Source organism: Heterocephalus glaber, unplaced genomic scaffold (genome assembly GCF_053883595.1).
Source record: "Heterocephalus glaber isolate CG9 unplaced genomic scaffold, H.glaber_assembly_v1.0 deba00000122, whole genome shotgun sequence".
Classification (NCBI taxonomy): domain Eukaryota; kingdom Metazoa; phylum Chordata; class Mammalia; order Rodentia; family Bathyergidae; genus Heterocephalus; species Heterocephalus glaber.
This window is the reverse complement of record NW_028258138.1, coordinates 1804198-1823255: the sequence shown is the minus strand read 5'-3', so window position 1 is coordinate 1823255 and position 19058 is coordinate 1804198. Positions and strand designations below refer to the sequence as shown.

The following is a 19058-nucleotide window of genomic DNA, read 5'->3' as shown; positions in this document are numbered from 1 at the left end:
TGTGGACCCCTGTGGATAAGCAGGAGGCAGGACAGGCCAACCACACGCACCAGCAGAACAGGCAGGGCTTGGAGCTGGCGGGGAGGCTGACCTGCCTCGGGAGGACCCCGTGTTCCCCTCCAACATCCAACCCTGCTCACCCAGGGCGTTGTAAACACTGTTAACTCAGTTTACACTCAGTCATGCATTTCTGGAGTTCATCCCCAGGATTTTGTATTAAAAATATACATAACTCACACAAAACCTTGAAAAGGGCACTGACTACCACCTGCAGACAGCCTGGGCCCGCTGTGCACAGGTCTGCCAGGCCGCCAGCCAGGTTTATGGGGTGTGCAAGTGGCTGTCTCGGCAGCGGGTCCTCCACAACAGCATCTCGGGGTGACCCAGCCCTCCCTGTCACAGCTTGTGTCCTCCACAGAAGTCGGCTAAGCCAGCATCGCCTCCTCTCCCTCGTCCTCTGACCCTCGGATCAAGTGCAGACTGTCCTCCTCCTCCGCCCCCGGTGCTTCCAGGGTGCGCTTCACGCCCCGCTGCCTGGAGACTGCCAGGGCATACTGGATGTTGTAGCGGTTCCAGTCGCAGCTGTGGACACAAAGCATCGGGTCAGCGCAAGGGTCCACTGCCTCAGCTCCCAAAAGCCTGGCCCTGCACCCTCCCAGCAGGGACCAGACACACCTGTGTCCTCTCTTCCCACCCAGATGATCCCCTTTGTGTCTGACCGGTCCCTCCACGACACGGGGCACCTTCTCAATCCATACTTCCTTGTAGTAACAGGACAAAGCCCACTGTCTCCCACATAACCACCTGGCAAGGCATGGCCAGGAAAAGCTGCATTCCTGCATGCAGGCTAAAGGCTGTGCGTGCACAACCCTTACCACACCCACACACAGCCAGCGCACAGCTGCATGTCAGCCCAAACTGACAGGTGGGCCCCCACCAGAGCCGTGGGAAGGCCTGGCACCCGGCCATCTCCTGGAGCAGGACATCAACACCAAGCCCCACCAGCACGCAGGGTACCAGGAAGAAAGGGCATGTGGAGGAAGAGCCTGTCTGGACTCTGAGACTCACTGCAAAGACACAGGGGTACCTGGGCACAACAGTGCACACCTGTAACTTCAGCACCTGGGAGGCTGAGGGAGGAGAACCCCAAGTTCAAGGCCAGTCTGGACTACATAACAAGCTCAAGACCAGCCTAGACTATACAGCAAAAAAGACAAAGGGACAAATGGACAGGGCAGAATGGGTCCTTCAGGAGCCCAGCTGGAACACCTGGCAAGAGCCCCGCGGGAATGGGAAGGACATGGCCCCAACAGGCAAGCTATGCGGTCGTCACCGCCTCGGCTCTGCTTGGGGGAGGGCTGACCTGGGGACAGGAAGCCCCTGGCGTGCGTGGCGGGGCGTCCCTGCGGAGAGCAGGTGGTGGGCAGCACTAACCCCAGCCCCTCCCCTCATGTGCTGTGGCCATCACCCTGTGACCCTGCTGGGGATACAGGTACAGAGTGGCCGCCTCTGGCAGCGGGCTGTCAAGCCTCGACACGTGCCCGTGGCATCACCGAACAAAACTGGTCACCGCCCACCTAACGAGCAGGAGTCCTCGAGCCGAGTGGCATGGCATGGAGCTTGGAACCTGAGGCCACAGCATGAGTCCCGCCCTCCCGCCAGGCCCGCCCACCCGCCACACGCACAGCTTGGCCACGTCTTCCAGGTGCCGCTGGACGCCCTTCTGCAGGAACTGGACCGTAGGCAGCAGCTGGCCCGCCCTGGAAGGGAGACGCTGCTGAGCAAGACCTGTGACACATGGCCTCACACCCACGAGGCGGCCGGGACCGCAGTGCAGCGCAGCGCACCTGGGCTTCAGCTTCTGCCCGTGCTGCGTCAGTAGCTTCTGGGTCCAGATGAGGTAGAACTCCAGGTGCCGACACCCCTCGAAGGAGGAGGCTAGAAACTCCAGCAGCTTCTCCACATACAGCTCAGGCAGAGACGCGCTGACCACTTCGACTGCAAGGGTAGGAAAGGCGCGTTTGCTCCGCAGAGAGACCGCAGGAGCAGGAGCCGCCGCCCACCACCCGCCGCCCGCCGCCCACAGCCCTCACATGCACACTCACTCTCCGCCCAGGGCACGGCCTCCAGCGCCTCCTGCATCAACGTCCGCTCATTGAGCCGGAAAGCCATGAGGATGGCGCGGGTGAACTCCCCCTGCCGCAGCACCTCGCGCACCCGCCCGGGGGTGACACTGGTGTCCAGCTCGTAGGGATCAAAGAGCATCCGGTCATCCAGGGAGAAGATGAGCAGCCCCTCTGTGCTGGTGGCCGCCCAGCAGCGCCCTAGGGTGAGCAGTGGAGGCCTGCTCAAGACCCAGAGGCGCACTTCCCTCCCGCGCCCTTAAGAGCACAGCTGATGGTCCAGGCTCCGGGGGACCCCGACATCCTCCAGGGAGGACGGAACGTGACACCCGCGCGTGCCCCTGCCACATAGGTGCCACACGGTCCCTGCTGCCGTTGCTCCAGGCCACCACCGTGCCTGGGATGTGGCCGCAAGCAAAACATGGGAACAGGGCTGGGGATTTAGCTCAGTGGTTCCAGCTCCTGCCTCGCAAATGCAAGGTCCCAAGTTCAATCCCCAGTACCAAAAAAAACCCAAAAAACAAACAAAAAAAAACCATGGGAACAAACAAAGGTGGCTGCATCAAAAAACCTGAGCTGCAAGAACAGGAGAGTGCGCAGATGTGGGCCGTGGGCCCTGGGCCCAGCGTGTGGATGCAGGGCTCACAAGACACAGCGACACTCCAGGGAGCCATACGCATCTCACCTTCCCACCCAACCCTGCTTTGGAGCACTGGCTGCCGCTGCTCTGCCGTGGGAACCAAGGGCATCAGAGGCCCCACGGCCCCACTGGGCCGAACCCCATGTGTGTGTGAGGGGCCAGGTGGGCAAGCGGCCACTGAGGTTAGCCCTGGACCCCGGCCTGTGAGGAGTGGGACCAGATCCTCCAAGCTGTCCGTCCTCAGGGATGAGGCAACCACGGAGCCAGTGTGGTTCTGTGTCCCGTTTCTACCCTATGGGGACAGTGCCATCCAGAGCCCGCCAGCTGCCGTGACCGGCCCTGTCCCTGCATTAAGACCCCCAAGCTGTCAGGATCAACACCACGACGCAGGGCTCACCGGTGGGAGAGAAGCGCAGGGAGCTCACTCTGATTTCAGGCTTGAAGTGGCGAGAACTCATGTCACCTGGCAAAGAGAGCCAGCTGCAGGCTCTGGAGGCAGCTCCAGGCTGCCCCCTGCTGGCCACCTGGGAAAGCCTTGGCTTGAAGAGCCAGTCAAGCCCCGCTGGCCTCCACAGAGCTGTGCCTGGGGACAGGCTGCACAGGGGCCCTGCCAGCCCAGGGCTATGGTTCCCCAGGGTGCCCCACCAGCATTCTGGCTAATGGCTGCCCCATCGGGACGGTCCCCCTGGGAACCAGGTGGCCTGAGTATGGAGGCCCAGTCCGTGCCCCATGCAACAGAGGGGCACTCGGCCCTGGAGCAAATGCATGGGGCCCTCTGGGCAGGTCTTCTGCAGGTGCCCAGCATCCAGCAAGATGCCATGATATGGAACAGCTACCCACTCCACACACCACAGCCCAAGCAAGGGAGGACGGCCACCACAGGAAAGTGGCGGAGGACAGGACATAGAAGTCTCTGCTCACCTTTCCGCACCCCTGGCAACGGAATGGCAACGCCGTCCTCCCCAGCGTCTTGGTCAATGAGCGCCAGGTTGCCAAACTCTGTCATTTTTCTTCGGTTCAGAAACTCCTAGGACAGCAAAGGCCGTGGGCACGCGGCCCTGGTCACCCCCTCTCCCTCATGTGCCCCTACAGGGACAGAGACGAAGGGGTGCTGGGGGCCCATCTCAGAAGCTTCCTTGGGGCCTGCAGATGGGGTCGCCACAGCCGGGACCACCGCAGGGACGGAGCTCTGGCAGCCAGGATGTGCGCCCCACACTCGAGGGCAGCCGCTCGCTGCCTCAGGAAACAGCCAAGGGCGCTTTGCACAGGACCAGCACCAGCACAGGGTGCTCCGGGCATGCACACAAGGTGGTGCCCTGAGCAGTGAACCCAGCAACCAACAACTGGCCAGAGGCTTTATTTGGGGGAGCAGAGCGGGAAGAGCCTCCGGGCAGGGCCAGGCGCACAGGTGGGGTGGAGGCTGTGCACGTGTCCTGCGCTCCATCAGGCTTGGGACTCCCTGTCCCAGACCCCTCGCCAGGCTGCGGCCCTGGCCCATGTGCTAACAGGACAGCCTGGCCCTGCTGCCCGGGCCCACCACTCACCTCCATGGCATCCAGAGAAAGGTTGCAGGAGAGCTCGAACCTCTTCACCAGGATCTGCTCGCGGACATGGTAGAGGCACACGAACCTGGACATGCCCCCCGCCAGGATGCACTGGCCGTCCGCCGAGTAGCACAGCGTGGTGAAAGCCCTGGTGGGGACACAGCGCCCAGTGCTCTCTGGGAACCGGCTCGAGGACAGTCCCCCCAGAGGCCTCACACCGCGCCCACCAGCAGCGTGTGGGGACCCAGCCTGCAGCACCCGCAGGCAGCCCTGCCGGTGCTGCAGAACCTGGGCCAGCACAGCTCTTCAGCTATGACACCAAGACCATGGAGGGCAATGAAGACTGTCCAGAGGCCGGGGCTCCCAAACCTAAAGCTCGTGGCGAGAACACCCCAAGAGGTGGGAAGACAGCGCCCAGCATGGGGGAAAACCTCCCCTGAAAAACTTCTCCACAGGCCACAGAGCCCAGGCACCAGGCCCCAGCCAGAAGAGGGGAGGAAGCCCGAGAGCACCCTCTCCAGGAAACACGGCCAGTGAGCAGCGAGCGAGTCAGCCCTTAACCAGGACACAACTCTGCCCCCAGACCAGGTCAAGGAGGGGAAGCAGGTGGTGGTGAGGATGAGGGTCACAGCCCAGGGGAACCCGTGACACGACCACCGCACACGCTGGCCAGGCCGAACATGGTGTTCCCCACCGCTTCCCTACTCAGGATGCTCCGGGGAAGGCCTAGACCCAGTATCACCCTGGGTACACGCCCAGGCTCAGCCGCCTGCCGACGCCCTGCTGTGCCTGCACCCAGGGCCAGGCTGGCTGAGGGGCAGTGTGTCGGGTGGGGCATCCCTCCCAGTGGGACAAGGGCACCCGGGCTGCTCTGTGCTTGTTTCCACACCAGGCTGACCAGCTCTGGAGATGCAGGTCTGGAAACGGACTCCGGCACCAGGCTGTGCCCTTCACCCAGCAAAGCCCAATCCTCCCAGTGGGCCCGCGGGGCTGGGATCTCACACTCAGGTGTCTGCGCCCGCAGGAGTGAAGGACACCACCAGAGAGGAGCAGGGACTTGGGTCTGAAAGCTGGGCAGACAAGTCCCCGGGCCACGCGCGCCCACACCCCTCCCACCAGGCAGCACCACCACTCACTTGCCCTTGGCAGAGTGCTTGGCTGAGATCTTGTCCAGCTCCTTCCGGCCTGTCTTGAGGTCGTGCCTGCCCTCGATGGAGCCCGTCTGCACAGCGCTCTCAGGGTCCCAGAAGATGATCTGTGAGCTCAGCGTGGCCACAGCCAGCTGCGCACCATCGGGCCGGAACGTCACAGCCAGGGCTAGGGAAAGGGCACCTCAGACCCGAGGAAGACTGCGGACATCCCAAGAGGCAAGAAGTGCCCTGCAACAGCCCTGGGGGACAAGGGCACAGCCACCCAGGCTGAGAGCTGGGCACCGCTGGCCACCTTGGCCGACCAGGCCCGGAGGGCGTGGCCTATCCACAAGGTGCCACAGGTTGGACACAAAGGCTCGCTTGCGGGTGAGGTTATTCCAGGGACAGCGACATGCAGAGGGGACCGAGACGAGGGCCTCAGGGAGCTGGCCCGTGACTGCCTGCAGGGGCTTGAGAAAGGAGGGGCAGCAGGACCCAAAAGCAGCCTCATCCTCCTGGGGGCGCAGAGTGCTGCCACTCAAAGGCAACACACAACACAAGCCATACGGCACGGACTTCCTGTTGCTGTTGGTCTGAGTGGGGTGTCACCCCCACCCTGTACGTGGGGACCAGACTGGGACCACGGCAGTGACATGCAGCTTTGGCTCACCGTCGGAAGTGAGGGTCAGCGTCTCCTTAGCCCTCCAGCTGTCAAACATGTCCCACAGGCGCACTGTCCTGTCCCAGGAGGCGCTGGCCAGGACAGACTTCGTTGGGTTGAAACACAGACCGCTGATGGGGCCCTCATGACCAGACAAGACCTGTGGCAGAGAGAGGCTGGAGGTGACGGTGACAAGCAGCTGCTGCGGCCCCAGGCCAGGCCTCCCTGCCATGCTGCTCAATGCCCTGGTCTGTTCAGCTCCCAGGTGACCCTGGGCCACCCAGCCCCTGCAAAACACGGCCAGGAGACACTGGTCCTTACGTCAAGGAGCCTGCCCGTCTGCATGGACCACACAAAGATCTCGAAGGAGTCCTGGGCACCCGCAGAGACAATCTCCCCGCTGGAGTCAACAGCAACACAGGAGAACTGGGTGGGGCGGGGAGACGTGAACGTCCGGAAGTTCCGGTACCTGCCAAGAAAGCCAGGCCCAGGTCAGCAGCCCATGACGGGGGTCTGTGCCGCTCTCACCACCGGATCCCCATGCCCAAGTCCCGGCCCAAGGAGCAGGGCCTCACCTGTGAAGGTCAAAGGCTCGCACAGTACCGTCCATGGAGGAGCTCACGATGACATAGCCAGTGGCAGTAAAGGTCACGCCAGTGACCCCGCTTGAGTGCTCCGTGAAAGTGATGAAGCAGAAGCCACTGAGGGTGTTCCACACCTTGACCTTGGGGGCACAGGAAGTGGGTGGGTACAGCCACCGAGGTGAGCACCCTTGTGGGAGGACCCAGGGCACCTGGTGGTGTGTACGAGTCATCCCTGCACAGGACTAGGGCGCTGTAAGTGGCACGTGCTTCTTGCCTTCCCTAACTGGGCTATACTGTTTTATATCAGGAGTCAGACCAAAGCCCTAGTGGCTCAGATGGGCTGTCAGCGGGCGGACTGGGCGAGCATAGCCCCCTCCCCCAACAGTTGCCCAGGAGACCCAGTCTGTGAAGTGGGTGAGCATGGGGGCCTTTGTCTTTGCTGCCATCAGCAGCAGTGATCAGGTCCCAGACTCAGCTTCACTCTAAGTCTCGTTTTCTGTCTTTATTATTTTGCCTTGTGCTGTGGTGACTCACAGGAGGCCAGGCCCCATGCAGAGATTCTGGCAAAGTCCCCTTCCCCTTCCCTATAGTGGTGGATGACGGGGAGGAGGGTGAAGAACACATGCTTGTGCAGAAAGGGCGGCACATGCACACCAAGCCCTCTCCACTCGAATCTGAGCCCTACCCACCTTGCCATCATCCCCGCCGGTGACGATGTACTGCCCATCAGGGGAGTAGGCCAGTGACACCATGCTGTTGAAGTGGCCCTGCTGCTTGAGCACGTAGGACTCGCTCTGCCACTCCCACACCAGCAGCTGGCCCAGGCCTGTGGGCACAGGGTGGCTAGCTCACCTGCCCTGACACAGACCAGGACAGAGAAGGCCCACCAGTGCCCTGACTGACCCTGTAACCCTGCGTCAACCCCCTGCTAGGGCTGAGGAGGACCAGGCATGGAGAGCAGCCCCACCTGGCAGGGGGCAGGGCACAGGCCAGGGCCCTGAAGGCAGCCTCCACCAAGGACCAAGATTCCCACAAGACACATGGGCTCCAGGACTTGGAGCAAACCCCTGGGAGCCTCACTGCCTCCCACAGGCCCCACACTGCTGGGCCCCAAGGTTCCCTGGCTCCTGACCAGGTCCACACTACAGCTGGGCCAGGAAACAAACCCGAGCACCCAAAGGCGATCCAGTCCCCAGAGCTGTTGATGGCGATGGAGGAGATCTTCTGGTCTGAGATGCTGAGGAAAGTGAGGGACAGGTGAGCAGGGGTATCCAGCATGCCCAGCTGCCTCTTCCCTCCCCGGGCTCGGCGGCAGAGCAAGTGTGCGGCCAGCACTCTAACTTCCTCTGTGTTCCAGAGATGGAAGGTTAAAGGAAAAAGGATGACAAAAAAAAAAAAAAAAATGCCAGCGGGCACATTGGTGCCCACCTGTACCCTCAGCCACATGGACACAGAGGCAGGAGGATCTCAAATGTCGAAGCCAGCCAGGGCAATGTAGTGAGGGCCGTCTTGACATAAAAACCTGAAAGGGGCTATGGATGCAGCCCAGGCTCCCTGGGTTCAACCTCTGGAGCCACAGCAAAACAACAATGCCACAACACTGCTCTGAGACCAAAGCCCATGGCCAGAACAAGGGGCTCACCAGCCTTCAGGGTGCAAGGTGAGTGGGTGCGGAGCCCGGTGTAAAGGGCTCACCTCAGGGAGTGGATGAGGTTGAACTCCGGGAGCTCGTGCAGGTGGAAGTTGCCAGACGCAAAGCCCGTGACCAGGAGGTGGACCTTTTTGTGATAGGCCGCAGAGGTCAGGTTGTTGAAGTCTCCTTCCTTGTTGAAGAAGTACCTGCACAGATTGGTGAGGGTGTGGGGGCCGGACCCTGGACCCTGCCCCTCACCCTGGCTCATACCTCAGCCCTGCCCGCAGACCCACTTGGCCAGCCGCAGGTACTTCACTTTCCCCTTCCTCTCCTCCTCGGCCACTGTGGCCTTCCCTCGGATGGTGGTCTGTCTCTCATCCTCCTCTTCCTCCTGCTCCCGCTGCAGCAGGTCCGCCTTCCAGCCGGTAGGGGCTTTCAGCCTCAGGCCCTCAGGCGGGGTGTCACACTGCCACACGCAAAGGGCCCCATCCTGGCTGATCGAGTATAGCTGCAGGGGACACGCAGGGCGGACACAGGTCACCCAGTCCACCTCCAGTCCAAGAACCCGCTCTCCAGCTGGCCTCCCAGGCCAGACCCACTAACCCCCACCCCCTAAACGGGCCCCAAAGGTCCCCCAGGCACCCTAGAAGCAGCCAAGAGGGGCTCAGCAGGGTCTTGTGCTCAGCCACTCAGTTGTCCCCAGGTCACCCTTGGGCTAAGGATCCTGGGCCCAGGACATACATCCAGGCTGTTGGACTCAAAGAAGCAGGCCACAATGGCATCCTTGTGCCCGCCTAGTGCGTAGTAGATGAGGTTGTCCCAGCGCTCGGCTCCGAACACCCAGGTGGACATGTCCTTGCTCCCGACTACAAAGCACCTGGAACAGAGGGACACAGCTGCTGCACAGTGGCCATGGCCACGTGGCCTCATTGGCTGTCCCAGGAACAGAAGTGGCTCCTTTGAGGCCCCAGGTGCAGCCTGAGATCCCGATGTGAGCCAGCTCTGTGAATGGCACCAATAGTGTCGCTCACTGAGGCAGGACACTCTTGAGATGACAGACGCACAGCCTGCATCACCCTGGCAGCCACAGTGGTGCAGGGACAGCGCTGGTCCCTTGAGCAAACCCAAGGCACCAGCAGCCTTTCCCTGCAAGGCCAGACACAGAGTAGGGGAAGAAAGGCCAGCCACTCCACAGGCATCTTCGGGCTAGGGACAGTCATCGGTGGTCAGGAATGGTGGCCCTGAAGTGGCAGCGTCTGGCAGCTCCCTAGCCCCCGACAGCACCCATGGAAATGTGACATCTCCAGCAGGGACCCAAGGCACATGAGGCTCGCGGGATGGAGGAGGAGTCCTCCTTCCAGGGAGCCGGAGCCGGGCCTCACCTGGAGTCATCTGTCCAGTCGATGCACGTGGTCTCGTCATATGGCCCAAAGTAGGTTTTGTCCAGCACAAATGCGTTGAATTCTCGCTTCTTCCCAGGGGCGTGGTACATCTGAGCGATGTTGCCCTTTGTAACAACAAATTTCCTGCAGGAGGAAGGACGTAGACAACAGTGAGGGCCAACAGCAGCCTGGACCACGCAGAGCTCCCAGCCCCAGCCCACCCCGGGTCCCGAGAGCACCCGAGACAGTGCGGAAGAGGCCAGGGCAGACACAGGCTGGCCACGTGCCCAGGCGACTGCCCAGAGCCCCAGCGGGAGGACATGGAGGTCGGCCTGGCCATCGCTGCTCTCACCTGCCGTCCGGGGAGAAGGAGACGCTGTGCACAGAGCCCTTGAAGTGGAAGTGGTGCAGCACGGACCTGCAGGCCAGGCTGACCAGCAGCGCAGCGCCCCCTGCCAAGAGGCCAGCGTGTGACCTGGCGGCCACACAGGGACCCCGCAGCCCGACACGCTAACGTTCACCTTAGAGCCTATGTAGCTGAAACAGGGAGGAGCTGGGTGTGCCTGCTCGCGCCTGGAATGTGGGCCCGAAGGCCATGAAGCCCAGCTGTGCTCCCAGTGATGCACTGGCACGGGCACAGGGATGCCCAGCCCACCTAAGCAGCTGCACCCAGGCCCCAGCAGACCCAGACCCAGAGATGGCAGGGGCCACCTCAGCCCGTGCCCATCCCGGGAGGGCCTGTTCCTCACCCCTGCCGCGCCCGTGCCTGGCCCTTCCTCTCTCAGCCCTGCCCACACCAAGATGATGACGGGTGATCACCTTCATCAACGATGATCGCCAGCCGGCCATCAGGGGACAGCCCCATACACTTCACATTGAAGCTCATGGCCAGGGGCAGGGTATCGGATTTATTGCTGAGAAAAAGAAGAAGCACAGTGTGCAGTGGGTTCTGTGTCACTAGACCGGGGGATAGGGCCAGCCTGGGCCCAGTAGCCTGCCCTCCCCGCTAGTCCCCTTTCTGTGCCATGCCTGTCCCATGCCTCTGGACCCCGTGTGCCAGAGTTCATGGGAAACAACAGTGACCCCAGAGGAGGACTGGCAAGACACAGTGACGCCTAAACGGTGGACCCGAGGACACTGTGCACCACATCAAGTCAGGAAACCGGACAAGCTACACACCCAGCGCACAGCACACACTGCAACAGCACAGGCACAGAAAGCCAGGTTTTCAGCGAAATAGGAAAATACAGAGAAAAATAAGCAGTACCAATGAAGTCCACTGCTAGGTGCTGTATCCGGGTTCCAGCTGCAGTATTTTATTGCCTGACTGCCCTCAGCCAGCACTTTCCCACCCCTCTAGGCAGCCCTCACTAGGTGCCACTTCAACAAGACGGGAGCAGTCATCACCTCTGACTGTAAGCAGAGCAAGCACCACAGCCGACCCATGTCACAGGGAGGGAAAGAGGGCCACCCTGCTGGAGCTGTAGGGCAAGAGAGAGGAACCTGGAAGCCTCCAAACAAAGACGAGGTGCCCAGGCTGCAGGACTGGCCCACAGCTTCCCTGGCAACTCTGGAAGCAATCGAGATAGGAAGGGAGCCTCATGTTCCTTCAGAAGAAACAGCTAAACCTAAGCAACCCAAATCGACCTCTGGGTGGGGACTGCCCACCCAGCCCACCAAGCCCAACACCATCAGGGCTGCTGAGCAAGCAGGGGTCCAGCTGGCCTCACAGCAGCAAGTGCTAACCTCCAGCTGCATCTCCTGCCCACAGGAGAAGCAGGGTCCCTTCCTGGGTAACTTGAGTCAGGTGACACGTGGCTTTAACCTTGACAGGCAACAAACACCAGACAAGGCTTAGCTGAGACACCAGAAAATCGCACCCAGCAGGCAGTTCCACTGCTAACCCACGACCCTGCCAAACCCTTGAGCCTCAATGGGCGTGCATCCCATGAAAAGGCAGGTGAGGGGCACCATCAGCCTCCGTGTGAGGTCACAGTTTCCAACACCATGAATCCCACACTTCAGTGTACTTACTTCTTAAGATCAAACACAGTGACTCTGTTCCCCACGGGGCTGATAACTGAGTTTCCATCGCAGGTGAAATTTAAGTTTCCACGCCGATAAACTGTACCTAGCAAATTTGAGAACTGGAAAGAAAATAAGCTGTCGTAACACAAAGAAAATAGTCTCCACTCCCTGGGAAGAGTAAAGTGAGGCATCTGGCCAAAGATGAAACACAGGGCCCCGAGGCTGGGTCCCTGCTCATCCCTGGGCGAGAGGAAGACATTAACCCAATCCCCAGAACCCAGGGCTCCTATGGAGGGTTAAGAAGTGCCCAAGGCAGGAGGCACTTGCCAGGCAAAGGGAACAGGATCCAGGTTTCACCAATGAAAAGCCGCAACAGTAGAACAGAGCCCCAGGACAGACCCATAGCTAACATCGTATTTATTGGTGCATCACAGGAGCATTGGTTACACAGCACCAGGAGGGGTACATCTGTACCTCTTCCTATTCTACACCTAGCAGGAGGGGCAAGAAGCATACAAACAGGTTCTGAAGTGCAAAGAGGTAGCATGGGAGGGAGGAGCTGCTTAAAGGGGAGAGGGAGAGTGCTTAAAAGTCCGTGGGAGCCAGAACCCGGACGAGCAGCCAGCTAGGCCAGCATCTGGGGCTCTGGGTGAACCGCGGCTGAGGACTCCATGCCAGACCCTGTGTTCTAAGCAGAGGTGTCCAACGACCCAAGGCGCATTCGTGCTGCCTTGTGGTTTTGCTTTTGGGTATTTCTGGCGGGGAGGGAGGGGGGTACCAGTGATCGAACTCGGGACCTCGTGCTTGTGAGGCAAGCGCACCACTGAGCTAAACCCCCGGCCCTAGCCTTGTGGTTTTGGATTTGCTGCTGGGGAGCAGCGCGTTCAGGGGCAGAACTAGGCCAAGTATGGACAGGCGAATGAGATGATGGCCCAGCAACCCAGCTGAGGCTTGAACAGGAAAGCGCAGCCTGCGAGCGTGACGGGGGAGCGGGCCTGGGCCGTGATCCACTCCCAGAGGAGCCACACGTCACGCACCCCAGGGCTACCCGGGTTAGGTCCTCGCGGCCCGTTCCATCTGCCTCCCGCTCCTTGCACTTCCGGCTCCCCCGCGGTTCGCCGGGCCAGGGACACGGGTCAGATCGGGGCTGCCCTGAGCTGTCCCGGCGGCGCCCTCCCACGACCCGCAGCGTCCCGCCTAGCGGCCATCCTTCCCGCGCCGTCCCCCGCTCACCCTGTACGCGAACTTCATCGCGCAGCCGCACGTGTGCACCCGAGCCCCCAGCGACTTCCGGGACGGAACGCCTACTACGCACTTCCGGGGCGGGGGCCACGCCCCCCGCCCCAGGGAGGGCCCGAATCGGCTCCGCCCCCGGCAGCTTTCCCCCGCCCCCGCCCTACCCTCTGGGCGGGGCTCGGTGCCGCTGCCTGGGCAGGGCCAAGAAGGGCGGGGCCCCGAACTAAGCTTAGACCAGGGTTTCGCAGGCGCCGGAGAGTTCGTAGACGAAGGCCCGGGGTTCAGGTCTAGTTCCTGGCGTTACCGGGTAGGAAATTATGAAAACTCCCCACCGTGTCCCACAAAGTCAGCAGGCCACACCGGAGACTCAAACAAGGCTCTGGGACGAAACATGAGCAAACCTGCAACTCCTCGCCCTGTCATCGCGAAAGAATCACGTTCAGAGCAGTTTCTTCTTAAAATGTGTATTTTCAGCATTATGTTTACATTTTAAACAGTCTTCATACAGTGGTTTTAGTCTAACATTGTATTACAGTTAGAACAGTGTGAAAAATGACTTTCCATAGTAAACCATGAGAGTGGAATTAACACCTTGAGCCCACGGGTCACCTCCCCAGGCACAGAAGCCCCGCGTGTTAAACTGTAAGGAGCCTGGGAATTTAGAGAAAGGAACATGTTCGCGAAAAGTAAAATTTAAAGATTTAAAGATCACAGTTAGTTCTGTTAAAAGCAGCATCACTTTTCATCTTAGATACAAACCTGGTGTGTTTCATTTACTTTTAAAATTTAACCTAAAGGGCTGGGGATTCAGCTCAGTGGTTCCGCTGCCTGCCTTGAAAGCACAAGGTCCTGAGTTCGATCCCCGGTACCCCCCCCCAAAAAAATTAGGTAATAAAATTTAACCCTATTTTAAACCCTAAAGAAAGTGATCTTTGGGCTGGGGATTTAGTTCAGTGGTTCTGTCACTTGCCTTGCAAGCACAAGGACCCTAGTTCGATTCCGGGTACCAAAAAAAAAAAAAAAAAAAAAAGAAAGTGATCTTTATGAGACACCATCCACAGCCAGGACTAACACACGAATCCCACCGTCCCAGGCTGAGCTGACCATGTAAACGGAAATCATTCTCAGACCGAACACAATCCCCACCTTAGACCAGAGGAGTTATAATCTTTCCAATCACAGGAAGCCCCACGAAATTCACAAAAATTATAACTGATCTTCTTTTTCATTATATTTACACATTCTACAGGTTCCCTGTAAAGCAGCTGCATATTCTGGTTTTGACATAACACACTGTGTACCTGGCTTCTCAACTTTTCAACATTTGCCACACCTGAGTCAACAAAATCAGCCCTCTCGAATACAGAGCCTCACAACCCAAACCCAGCAACAGCCTCCTCTTACTGTGTGACTGTTAACACGGAGGACTTTTAGCTTTTTAGTGACATTCTTTTGTCTTAAGGGAAAAAAAGGCAGAAGCATTTATCTTAGTTTGCACAAGAGAGGTAACTGGGGGAGGAATCTGTGATAGTTCTGATTTGAGTTTCCAGGTAAGAAAGGACCACAAACATTTTTAATCAGAAAATTGTATCTTGAGAGTGCTCAGATACTAGAAAACCAGAGTGATGAATAAGCCCCGGTTCCTGGGCTATCTCTGGTGGGAGGGAAACTGCGCTGCGTATCACACAGCTCCACGCTGGCAGCAGGGATGTATACTTCTCTGCCAGCACTGGATGTCAGAGAACCCCCGGTTCACAGGACTGTAAGGCAAGCATCCAGCACCTCTTACAGCAGAAACCTTATTTCTGAGACCCTGAACTTTTCATTAGTCTCAAGTTCTAATTTGCCTAACCAGGTGGACCCACCCACATTTATTAGCTGTAAACCACACATGAGGAAGATAGATTTCCAAAAAGTTTAAGCACATGGATATCTCTCTTCCTCACGCATTTTTCCAATTCCTAGAACTGAAAACACCAAGGGGAAGATCACACCTTTGTTTAAGGTTGAGGCAAAGGCCAACACAGAATACTGACGAAGACTGCTTGGTCACCATGGCCGGCGCTCCCAACTCCTACCTCTGGGCTGTTCCCGAGGTCCGGCCCTGCTGGACCCCACTGCGTCTGCCTGCGTTCATCTGGTCAAGCTGGGTTCCAAGCACCCCGTGCCAGCAAATCCAGAGCACTCTATTCACATGTACAAAAATACATTGCTTTGGAGAGCTGCTAAAGGGTTAATATATACAACACTTACTTACAAGCTTCGACTTTCACACCAATAAAAACACTTATTTATTTCGTCCTTGATTTTTGGTGCAACTTAAACATTACATCAGTCTGTACTTTCAAAAATAATAAATCAACCATATGTACAATTAAATTTACAACCGAAAGTAAATGAGCCTGAAGGTACGGTCTGACTGCAACCGAGTGGACCAGCAGAGGTTACTGCAGGCCCAGTCCCCCACAGCTGGCCTAGGACACAGCATGAGGACCCGTACTCCTCACTTCACTCGAGTATCAGCTAAGACTTAAGGTGCAAAAGGAAGATGCTGATTCTACAGCCACAATTACATGAAGAGACTCTGAAGATGAGAGAAAGGCAAATAACATACTAACCCCACAAACATAATGACAATTAAAATAAATACATATTTAATTCCAAGTGCATATGATATTCGATCAACAGTGGGGAACACAGGGACCAGAAACATTTATACCTACACTATTTCCGCGCTGCCCTGCTCCTGCGCCCTGGCCTAGTCCTTCTCAAGGACCTTTACAGGGCTCCAGCCCGTGGCTCTCCTGGTCAGCTGCCTGGCATCCCAAGGCACAGAAGGGGTCGGTCCCTCCAGACCCGCCCACACACCACCCACTGGCCCTGAAGGGCGTTCCTGGAGGAAAGAGGGGTCGGTGATCAGAAGACCCCACGTTCTCCCAGGCAGTCCGGAAGCTGAGCAGCCATGTGACCAGAGGAGCACACGGGCATCACAGGGGCCAGTGAGGACACAGGCTTCCATGCGGAGCCAGCAGATGGGGCTGCGTGGAAGCCGGGCTAACAGTCCTGCAGCAGCGGTTATGTGAGTGGAGGAGCAGGGCTTGGAGCAGAACGGTCAGACACCAGCACAGGGAAGGGGTAAGAAAAGAACAAGGGTCCTGTATGGCAGACAACATGAGGGGACATGCTGCCTCTGCTGACCGGCTGCACAGTGCCATTCTCTGGTACCTCTGTGGCCAAGCAGGGCTGCCAAGTGTGGGTAGAGCTAGCATGTTACGACGAGAGCAATCCAGTCACAGTCCCTAAAGTGCAATCACAGCAGTCTGTGGCGCCAGACGACCAAAGTGCTGCTGTCATGTCACGCTGACTTCCAGGACATGGTCATCTTGGCTGGGGATGACCAGGACCTGCGTGCCCATGCTGGAGTTGAAGACCTGGCCAGTGGGGAGTGCCTGCAGCCGGGGCATGGGCAGGCCCTTGTGCTCGCCGCTGGCGGCCGAGTGCACGCTGCCTCTACTCCGCACACTGCTGCAGTCCAGCTGGTCGTCCGGGTGCTTGTCCACCGACAGGCTGTCATTTTCGATCCAGCTGTCTGCAGAACACATGGGAAGTGAGAACAAGCCCTGGCACAATAATAAGAGGGACCATTGTTCTCGTTACCCCAGTGGACCTCGCTCGGGAAGGACGTCACCCCAGAGCCTGCCCGTACAGGGCACCTGGCACCAAGACGCAGCCCCGGACACATGCTGAGACGGTGCCAGCAGGCTAGGCCTCAGGTTAGTCTCTGTCGGCAGCTGAGTAACTCTCACATCTGCCCTGCACGGCACGAACCTCTCCTATGGCTCTGCCTTAGGAGTGTTCCACCTATGACAGAGCTAAAGCAACACATGTGTGGGGAACTGTCCTTGGGACCCGAACTCTGACCTCCTGGGCTACCATGCAGTCTCGTGTCTTGGGCCCTCACCCCCACTCCACCGGGAGTGACCGGTGCAACAGCGTCCTCTGCTGCCTGCATTCTGTGGATGTCGCCATTTGTGGCAGTGAGCTCTTTTGTCATAAACAGGAGTGGGCGAGAGGACTCTGCCCGGCCAAAGCCAAGGACAGTGCCTGGCCACATTCCAGGAAGTGTGGCTGGTCAGGACAGCTGAAGTTGGGCTTAGTAAACATGCATCGGCCCAGGATGCCTTCCGCCTGGGCTGGGCCAATCAGGAAGTGCAGCCTGGGTCTTGCGGGGCCCTTACCAGCGTCCAGCTGGGAGGAGTGTGCAGAGTGGTGCGGGAGGTACTTAAACAGGCGGACGTCAGGCAAGGGGAGGTAGCCCGCGAAGAGAGGCATCACTTCCATGTGCACTCGGTGAGTGGCCTGGGCTGCCACGGGCATGGAGATAACACCACAGCTCTTCCCACATACTGCCCAGTTGCTGGTGTTGTCGACCACTGAAAGGAGGAGCAGAGGCCATTTAGTGCTCAACCAGAGCAAGCAGCACCGCTGGGGAGACCCTGGGCTGGGGAGACCTGTCCGGGTCTGACTGCGCCTTCACACGAGACACACACGCTCTACTACATGGGATACAGCACTGCTGTCAGCCGGCATGCAGTCAGCTCTAGTCCACCCTGGACCACACTGGAAAAACACAGAAAACCACTTTTCCCCTGAAATAAATGAAGCATGGTTAAATTGGAACAGTACAGGGCAGCACCCACGGTCCGCACTGCGACCCGACCTTCTGGGCAACCACCTGTGGGCGGGGCGGGGCGGGGCGGGGTGGCCACCACAGGCCCAAGGGCTCTCCCAGGACACAGCAGTCTGGATCTATGGCAGCTGTCAGTATGGAGGTCAGTGTTCAAACCCAGCCTATCAATGACTCTGCAGTCCTCACAACCCACCAGCCTGGGACAGGAGTGAGCAGGAGGGGACCTGGGGAAGGGGGTGAGCAGGACAGCCTTGCCTTGAGAAGCAGACAGACGGAAGCCCCGGGAGGAGGGGAGCAGCTTGGAGCAGGCACAGGGGAGTGAGGACCGGAGAGGGCACTGCGCAGCAGGAGGGGATAGGCCGCAGGGCCCCAAGCTCAAGGTGACGCCTTTCACTCTCACAGCAGAGGCTGCAGCAACCCAGGAATGTCCCTCACAAAGCAGTCACAGTGGCCAACGCCGTCCAGTTCAGGGCATCTCGCTGGCACAGGTATCTGGCATTCTCACGGCACCAGCGGCCACTGCAGGAGACTATCTCAGGGCGCGCGGTGCTGTGGACTGGACTGGACTGGACTGGACAGGCCGGCCGCTGTGTCTGCAGGGCTCTTTTTGCCTGGAACAGGACTAACAAACTATGGGTCATCAGTCACACCTATCTAACATATATTTTCTTATAAATGAACAATGTGAGGCTGTCACTTCAAAGAAAATAACCAGCAGTACTTGTTGCCAAGAATCCACTTTAGACTTTCAGCAAAAATTAGAATTTTGGAAAACCTGCATGGTAGCTGCAAGCCTGACAGGAACTAGCACCCACAGAGCCTGCAGTGGGCTCTGGCAATGTGACTTTGGGACATGGTGAAAGGACACGCCAGCATCTTGAAGAGCCGCCTAACTCAGGAATTGTATTTTCCAAATGACCGATGCACAGTAGGTTTGACAAAGGTCCACTGGGAGCATGGGAAGGGCCAAAGGATGCAATGAATGAGCACGGTGAGCTGCACACAGCACCCAGTCTGTCAGGCCCTGAGGTGGTGTCCAGAGTGTCCACAGCTACGGGAAAGGCTGTTACAAGCTTTCCCCCTGGCAGCTACAGTCTTTGTGCACTCAGCCAAGGAAATACACCCTCAAGATGCAGAGCAGCGCAGACGAGACGGCGTGGCTGTCACGTACCTCCTGCCGCTGACTTCAGAGAGGTGTGAAGGACACAAAACACTCACTAGGCTCCCTTTTGTTCTGGGAAGTAGTTTTCATGAATGTATCACGTGACAGCTTTACTGTTGTGGTTGTAAATAATAAACGTCTGCATTGTGCACTGTGTGTGAGAACACTGGGCTGAAGCAGCCAGGAGGAAGTGGACAGAGAAGACCCGGGGACAGCGTGAGCCCCAGACGGAAGGACAGGTGGCT

At 58.6% G+C, this 19058-nt stretch overlaps 2 protein-coding genes across 6 annotated transcripts in view; both read right to left on the bottom strand.

The window, feature by feature from the left end:
* Positions 1–183: 183 nt before the first annotated feature.
* Positions 184–13058, bottom strand: Pwp2 (PWP2 small subunit processome component). Of its 3 annotated transcripts, none has more exons than XM_087208038.1 (21): positions 12959–13058; positions 11732–11844; positions 10517–10611; positions 10050–10149; positions 9698–9841; positions 9057–9192; positions 8609–8823; positions 8378–8521; positions 7849–7919; positions 7372–7508; positions 6674–6822; positions 6420–6567; positions 6108–6258; positions 5444–5624; positions 4308–4455; positions 3685–3790; positions 3161–3226; positions 2106–2324; positions 1848–1998; positions 1578–1760; positions 184–582 (listed from the first exon to the last, which is right to left on the bottom strand). In XM_087208038.1, exons 1-21 carry the CDS (start codon positions 12974–12976, stop codon positions 426–428), a joined length of 2832 nt encoding a protein of 943 aa, XP_087064164.1. In that variant the 5' UTR covers positions 12977–13058; the 3' UTR covers positions 184–425. The 3 variants fall into 3 exon arrangements, with proteins under 3 accessions (XP_087064164.1, XP_004842548.1, XP_012926824.1); XM_004842491.4 differs by having other exon boundaries at positions 1686–1760; XM_013071370.3 differs by having other exon boundaries at positions 1686–1760; positions 12763–12963.
* A 2164-nt stretch (positions 13059–15222) lies between these two features.
* Trappc10 (trafficking protein particle complex subunit 10) overlaps positions 15223–19058 on the bottom strand; it is a 70175-nt gene continuing 66339 nt past the window's right edge. For all 3 annotated transcript variants that reach the window (XM_004842492.4, XM_087208025.1, XM_087208036.1), the window contains 2 exons: positions 17200–17394; positions 15223–16550 (listed from right to left, as the gene is read on the bottom strand). In XM_004842492.4, coding sequence (XP_004842549.2) covers positions 16312–16550; positions 17200–17394 — 434 coding nt within the window. In that variant the 3' untranslated portion in view covers positions 15223–16311. The remainder of the gene's footprint in view (positions 16551–17199; positions 17395–19058) is intronic.

Coding starts and splice junctions, on each gene's coding strand:
- Pwp2 (XM_087208038.1), bottom strand. Junction 10,150..10,516: donor GGCGATCATCGTTGATGAAG/GTGATCACCCGT, acceptor GCCTCTTGGCAG/GGGGCGCTGCGCTGCTGGTC. Junction 6,823..7,371: donor CCGGCGGGGATGATGGCAAG/GTGGGTAGGGCT, acceptor TGTGCCCCCAAG/GTCAAGGTGTGGAACACCCT.